The sequence below is a fragment of the Otolemur garnettii genome, unplaced genomic scaffold (assembly GCF_000181295.1).
Source record: "Otolemur garnettii isolate 467f Iridium unplaced genomic scaffold, OtoGar3 scaffold00012, whole genome shotgun sequence".
Classification (NCBI taxonomy): domain Eukaryota; kingdom Metazoa; phylum Chordata; class Mammalia; order Primates; family Galagidae; genus Otolemur; species Otolemur garnettii.
Genome location: NW_003852407.1, coordinates 15,311,604 through 15,319,139, shown reverse-complemented (window position 1 = coordinate 15,319,139; position 7,536 = coordinate 15,311,604). Strand labels below are relative to the sequence as shown.

At 43.1% G+C, this 7,536-nt stretch overlaps 1 protein-coding gene across 1 annotated transcript in view; it reads left to right on the top strand.

The window, feature by feature from the left end:
* Window positions 1-7,536, top strand: part of FHOD3 (formin homology 2 domain containing 3) — a 468,593-nt gene that overhangs the window by 313,731 nt on the left and 147,326 nt on the right. The window contains exon 8 of the mRNA XM_012802005.1: window positions 871-965. Within this exon, the coding sequence (XP_012657459.1) occupies window positions 871-965 (95 nt within the window). The remainder of the gene's footprint in view (window positions 1-870; window positions 966-7,536) is intronic.

Sequence of the window (7,536 nt, the reverse complement as noted above, 5' to 3'; positions counted from 1 at the left end):
CCCAAACCACCAAGTGAAACATAAGGCCATGCTTACTTCACTTCATATATTCATCTCAGGCAGAGGAAACCATGTCAGGGGGTTGTGTCCCATTTGTGGTCTTTCCCTTGGCTTTGTGGTCCTGAATGTGACAATGAAGCATTTTTCTGCCCCCTCCTGGAGCCTGGAATAATCACCCACAAGCCTTCCCCTGCAGAGCTCACTCTTGCACTAAGCCCTGTGCAGTCATACTCACTACAAGAGATTTCCCTGGATGAGTGACAGGCTTAGCTACATGCTTTTGTCATTTTTTCAGACATTTGCTCTCTGCTGACATCTGTCCTCGTACATACGTCTAACTGTTGCATGGATTACAAACCTAAAAAGGGCACAGGACACAGGTGGTATGCTTCTATTCTTGAGATGTTTGCTAGGCAGGCAAACTCTAACTCTTGGAGTGACAAGAATGATGCAAGTATCATCCATGTCCCCTTTCCTCATGTGCTAGTGGACGTTCAGAAAATATTTTCTGAGGGTTTTCTACTTCTGGTCAAATGTTTGGCCTAAACAGCTGTACATGAATGGATTTTTAAAAATTATGTATTTACTATAAAGCAAATTTTTCAAGTAAGTGGATAGATACCCTGACGTTGAAGAATGTACAGTTCTCTTGTCAGAAAGACAAAGATGGCATGTAAAGCATGTCCTAGTTAGAAATATTCCTAGTTAGAAGCGTGTGAAGTCCACCCTGAGGATGTCTTCATGCTGTGAAACTTGGTGACTGAGAGACACTGCCATTGCCGAGCGATAAGGGCTTGGATGAACTATGATGGGAGTTGGATAAGGAATGTTTTTGGATTGTGTTTCTGATGACTTTTGCTTTACTCATAGGCATCACGCCCTGGTCAAATGTCATGGAAATCCTAGAGGAAAAGGATGGAGTTGACACGGAGCTGCTGGTTTATGCAATGACTCTGGTGAACAAGGTTGGTGGATCTGCGTTACGGGGTTGAGTGGTGTCCCCCTGAAAGATATGTTGAAGACGTAGCTGTGATTGTGGGACCTTATTTGGAAATAGATGTAATCCAGTTAGGATGAGGTCAGTAGGGTGGATGCTAATCCAGTGTGACTGGTGTCCTCATCAGAAGGAAAAGAGACACAGAAGGAAGACAGTGGGAGAAAGCCAGGTGAAGACAGGCAGCAGAGATTACGAACACCGTGTGTCTATAAGCTGAAGAATGCTGAGGATTGCTAGTCTAGGCTGAGGCAAAGAAGGAGCTTCCTATAGGGCCTTTGGAGAGAGCATGGCCCTACCATACTTTAACATCAGACTGACAACAAGCTCCCAAACTATGAGAAAATAATTTTAAGTTACCTAGTTGGTGGTATAGTTACAGCAGCCTTAGAAAACTAATGCACCGTGAAAATCTAAAAATCTCCCCCTGAATAAGAGCTATGCCAAGAGCATCCATCATGGTGGCTGGAATGACAGCTGCAGCAGTGTGTCCCCAGGAGAAAATCCTTTATGCCACGTGTGGGGTGAGTGTGCGTGCAGGGGCCCATACGTGTCAGAGCCTGTGTGTCTGTGAGTATTCATGCTTTGGTCTTTTCTAGTAAGAGAGTAGGAAAGGTGACAGTGAGAATTTTATGACTACTTTTCCTGAAAGTTGTCCCCTTAAAACCATTTTTTCCTTAAGAATATAAAGTACCAACTTTTACTCTAAGGAAATAGTTCCTAGTCCAGGAAGAAAAGAGCTGTGCTCTGGTCCCACTGGGTATTGAATTCTGCCTGCCGGGCTGAGAGGGAATCTGGGGTAGGCCCCATCCTCCTTAGATGATGCGGCTACACCTTGGTGCTCCTGTTCCTCCCATCACATCCCTCCCCACTCACCACCTCACTGGGCAGTGGAGGTCCTCGTTGCCCACCCCAGAGGTGTGCTGCTCTGACACAGTTGGTCCCATGCTGACCTGGGACAGGCCCCATCTGAGGACTGAGGTTTCGCCATCCAGATCACTGTGCCTTAGAGTACATCAGCCACCCTGTGGACCTTCCTATGCCCTCCAGGCTGCTGGACATGAGCCTGCAGGACCAAGTGCAGAGATGGTCAGGGCTTCAGAAAGATCCAGAGTCCCTTCCTGAAATACAACTGAAGAAACGTTTCTGGTGAACGGGGGATAAATTTATAGAGAGCAGTATCTTTATGAGGTGCAACTTCTACTAGAAAGTAACACGTGCAGACTCTGAGGATTAAAACCATGTGGTCCGCCTTTTCCCTCAGTGGACAGATGATTGGCACAGAGGAGCTCTGAAGCAGACCTCCACGTGCGGAACAACTTGTTGTACAGCGGACGTCAGTGGGGATGGGTTAGCTTCCTCCGTAATCGGGGCACTCTTGCTAAATAGAAATAAATAAGAGCATATTTTGACCAGATACGACAGTTAATCCTTGACAGATTAAAGAGTTTAATGTGACACATAAAATTGCAGAAGAAAACATGGAAAGAGATGAAGACTAACCGGTCCCCAGTTGGTAAAGATTATTTTAATAACACCAGTGGAAAAGGTTCCAAAGAAAAGTATTTGAATATTTCCCTGCATAAGATTGGAAAAGATCTTACTCATAAAATGAAAACCCCAAATTATAACTAAATGCAAATTACAAAGTGGGACGTTGTTTGAAAAAAAAAAATAGAGTGGAAAGTACTATTATAAATACAGAGAGTACAAAAAAGAAGTATACAGATTTTAAGAAAGGAAAAAACTATTAAAATTATGCTCACGTCATGTTTGACTTTTGCGATTATAAAAGATACAGTGTATAAGGTAACAGATGTTATCAGTATATATTGAGTATTCCTTTTTTGGTTTTTTTTTAATGCTTTATTAAATCATAACTGTGTACATTAATGCACTTATGGGATACAATGTGCTGACTTGATATACAATGTGGAATGCTTACATCTAATCGATGACTAATATAATCATCTCCTTATTTGTTGTGGCAAACGCAATCATTCTCTGTTCTTAGTAGTATGGAAATGTATCATTGCAATTGTTACATTTTTAATAGTTTTTCCTTTCTTAAAATGTGTCTATATTTTTTGGCATCCTCTGTATACGAAAATGAAAATGAAAGATGTTAAACCAACTGAGAATAAAAGAAATATATAGTAAAAAAGACTTTTTCCCTAGGTCACACTGGGAGTAATTGTTTTTTTATTTTTTTAAATTTAAAAAATAAAAATTGTTTATTTTGGTATATGTATACATTGTGAAATAACCACCCTCATTCCAGCTTATACAAAAAAAGAATTCATAGGGGTAAAACTATAACCTAGGGAACAAAATGGGAGGTGGTAGTTTAAATACCAATTATAAGTGAGCATGGAGACCTCAGACATAGATAGAGACGTGTGAGGTAACAAGTGTGGAAGTGATTGTTTTTTAATGAAGTATCATTTGTTGATGAGCACACAGGAAACTCTCCTGCAGTCCTGGTGGGATATGGGCACAATTTTCCAAAAGGCGATCCTAAGAACTCTGCTTTTATTTTAAAAATCTGCATGTGGGCTTGTTTTATCATTTGATGTGAAGCAATTTTCTATTGATTTTTAAAAATTAAATTTATACTCTGTCCTTTTTAGCCATTGACATTGCTTTAGAAGACACTGAATTCAGCAGAAAATTTTACCTCTTTTACAGTGTTACCCATTGTAATGCTTCCCATTTTATTGGTAGAGGCCGTGCCCATTCTTATGATTGTAGGGGCACTTGCCTGCCATGGGCACTCTGTCCCCGGTCCCTAGTGAAGACCCAGTGCTCATCACCCTCTCCTTGGCATTGTGTGGCTTTAATGTCCAGGAATTCTTTGTTTTCTCTTTCTCTTCTGGCAGTTCTGTCTCATCCTTTGTTTGTTCTGGCCCAGGAGACATCCAGGAAGGTCCTTGAGGACATTCTTCCTAACGGAATCATTTCCTTAAAATGCTCAGCACACCATTGACACTGGCTGGGTTTGTTTTGTTTTGTTGAATTATAGTGTTAACTGCCCTAGTGAGTAAAATCCTCTGAGACACTGTGTAAAATAACAAGCGAAATGTGAATATGGGTCAGGACCAAAATTCAGACTCTGAAATCTGAAAAATTACATTGCAAATGGGTGGTTTTTAATTATCGATTTCAACTAAATAAAAGATAGCCTAGAATTCAAAAAACCGTCCTTTTCAAAACAGACAAAACACTGGTACTAAATCCTAGCCTCACTCTGGTTGTGCAAGTGAAGTCAGCTGTCTTTATGAAACAGGGATATTAACAGAGGGGCCGCCGAGATGCAGAAGCGTTACCCACCCCCTCTCCCAGCCCCATCTTCACCTGATGTCTTCTGAAGATTTGAGCAAGCCCCAGAAATTAACCATCTCTTATTCCGCAAGCTAGATAATCCCCATTACTGAAATCCCCCAGTGAGAATCCTCCACTGCTCAGGGCTCAAGAGTGGTTATTGTGGGGATGGCTTAGACCAGGGCTGACCCACCTGTAGCCAGTGGGCTGCATGCAGGTTATTTGAGGACTATGTTGCTTATCTGTGGTAGTGGATATTGTGACAAGTATGGACCTTTTTTTGATTTTTACTCATCAGCTTTTGTTAGTGCTTGTATATTTAACGTGTGGTCCAAGACAACTCTTTATTTTTCCACTATGTGGCAGAAAGGAAAAAAGATTAGACACTCTGGTTTAGAGCATTCAGGGAAGGCGGGACCCCAGGGAGCCCTGGGGAGAGGAGCCTCTTTGTTGGGGATGGGGGATAATTCATGTGGATGGGATTCATGCAAAGTGCCTTTTATCTTTTTAAATTATTGTCTTTGTCCTTTTTGTACTGCTATGTCGGAATACCATGGACTGGGTAAATCATAAGGAAATTCATTTCTGGGAAGTGGGAAGTCCACTATCAAGGTGCTGGCATCTGGTGAGGGCCTTCTTACCTATCATCCTGTGGTGGAAGGGGAGAGAGACTCATCCTTTTATTAGGAACCAACTCCTGCAGTAGCAGCATTAATTCTCTTCATGAGGGTAGAGGCTTCTTACAGGTCCCACCTTTCAGTACTGTCATATTGGGGATTAAGTTTCCAACAAATGGACTTTGGAAGGCATATTCAAACACTAGCAATTTTCATAAAACATAAAGACTTTTTTTTAACTACATGTGACTTTCAATGCATATATAGATATGTGGGATACAGAGTAGCTCCATATCCCTAAAATTTCCATCATGCTGTCCTTCTAGTGTAACATCCTAATGTCCCATGTATAACCCTTGACAATTACTGATTTAGTCTCCTTTCACTATAATTTTATCTTTTCAAGAATGTCAGTTGGAATCGTATAACGTGTAATTCTCTGAGGCTGGCTTTTCTCAGCAGATGCCTTTGAGATTCACCTACACTCTTGCATATAGGAACCATTTGCTCCTTTCTACGGTGTAGTATTTCTTACCCAGATGTGTCACACTTTGTTTAGCCATTCCCCTGTTGGAGAATATTTGGGTGTTTCCAGCTCTTGGCTTCCAGGGATGACCCTGCTGTGAACATTCACATACGGACTTTGCCACAATGTTTTATCCTACAAGAAAGATCTGATGGAATCAGTGAAAACCCAAAAAGGGGTGAAAAATAACCTTTAAGACAGAGTTTTACCTCTGGGAAATTGCTATAAAGATTTACCTGTTGTAGGTCCTACCAAGACAAAACCTAGGAGCCAAGGGGCACGGCAGGTGTCCAGCAGCTGTGCTCCTGTCAGCAGCATCTGTGGGTGGAGGAATCAAGAAACATTTGCCTCGCAGACCTTTCTGGCTCAGCTGCTGACTTTCCTGGAAGTAGACAGCTTACCAGCAAGGTCCACAGGGTGTCACTGGGAGGGGAGGCTCAGGGACGACTGGGAGCTTGGTGAAACTTGCTAGAGAAGCAGCCAAAAGTAGATGAATGTGTGTTTCTGGGATGTGTAGCAGCCTCCTGCACAGGCAGAAGCAGCAGCCGTGTATGTTTGTGGCCAGAGGCTGCCATGTCCTCCCCAGCCTGCATGAGAGGGGTGGCATGCTCCCTTGGCTCAAGCCGATTTTCACAGGTGGAGATGACAAATGGCCTGTCCTTCATACCATCGGCTCTGGGCAAAGGCTCCCTGAGTCTCTTTTGCTCTATAGCTCTAATGTTTTTTTTTTTTTTTTTTGAGACAGAGCCTCAAGCTGTCCCCCTGGGTAGAGTGCCCTGGCATTACAGCTCACAGCAACCTCCAACTCCTGGGCTCAAGCGAGTCTCCTGCCTCCGCCTCCCAAGTAGCTGGGACCACGGGTGCCCACCACAACGCCTGGCTATTTTTTGGTTGCAGCCGTCATTGTTGTTTGGCGGGTCCGGGCTGGGGATTTGAACCTGCCACCTTAGGTGTACGTGGCTGGCGCCTTAGCCGGTTTAGCTATAGGCGCCGAGCCAGCTCTAATGTTTTAATATTGATTCCCTCTTACACTTAGAGCTGCTAAGACAATGGGGATTAGGTTTAGGAATTTAACTCCCTGGAAACCTCTGGGTGAAAAGAACTTCAGTTGACTCCCAGTAGGGAGAAAGGGGAAGAAGGGAGAGTAACAGAGGTGAGGGGACTGGGAGAGGCCTCTCTCTTTCTCTGCCTCACGCTGACTGGCCCCACACTCCTGTGTAGAAAGTTTTAATTTTCACACTAAATATCAGTTGCCTGTTTTCTTCAAACTGCTTTGCAGAGCCTGCATTTCTAATTGTTTGCTTTTCCCAGCCCTTGTCTTTGCTGTTTTCCTCTCCTCATCTTTTACTAAGTCTACAGTTTTCCCTCACACCAAAGGATAACATTGTTCTGATGAACAGAATTGCTGAATGTGTGTGTGGTCTGTCAGTCGTGTTGGAAGAGGGGGCGGCCCAGTTGGCTGGCATTGCCCAGCAGCGTGATACTGATTGTGTGGCCTGGCACCTGCAGACACTGGCCTGTGCTGTCACATGTAGCCATCTAAGAGTGAGCACTTATTTGTGGCGGTTTCTGATTCATAAGCTTCCCATTCTGTGTCCTTCCTGGGACTCTTGAGTAATGAAGCTATCTCATCATAATTGTTTTTCATTAGTTTCTGATCTCGGTAGTAGTGTGTTGTGTCCTCTTTGCTCAGCATAAAAGGAAAAAGCTATTATTTGGGTTAGGAAGGGAGATATTCTTTCCAATAGTTATGCCTTAAAATAGTGTTAGAAAAGCTGGTGCTCTGAAATCATCCGTGTGAAGTGTTGGTTTTATTTCTTCTGAGGCAAGTTGGTATGTTTAGAATAATTTTGAAATGTAGGTAGTATTTTAAGAAATTCAAAGGTAGTAAAATAAGTAGTGATTGAAGATGAGTCTGAAATTTGAGGTGGAATCATTTGTGGAGGAGACTGGACTGTCAGCTCTGAGCCCGGGGCTTCATAGCAGTGTGTTCAGTGACTTCTGTTGCCTGAGCCAGAGCCTTTCCCTCCCTCGTTTACAAGATAAGGGGCCTGCAGTAAATTTCTGCCAGGTTCCTT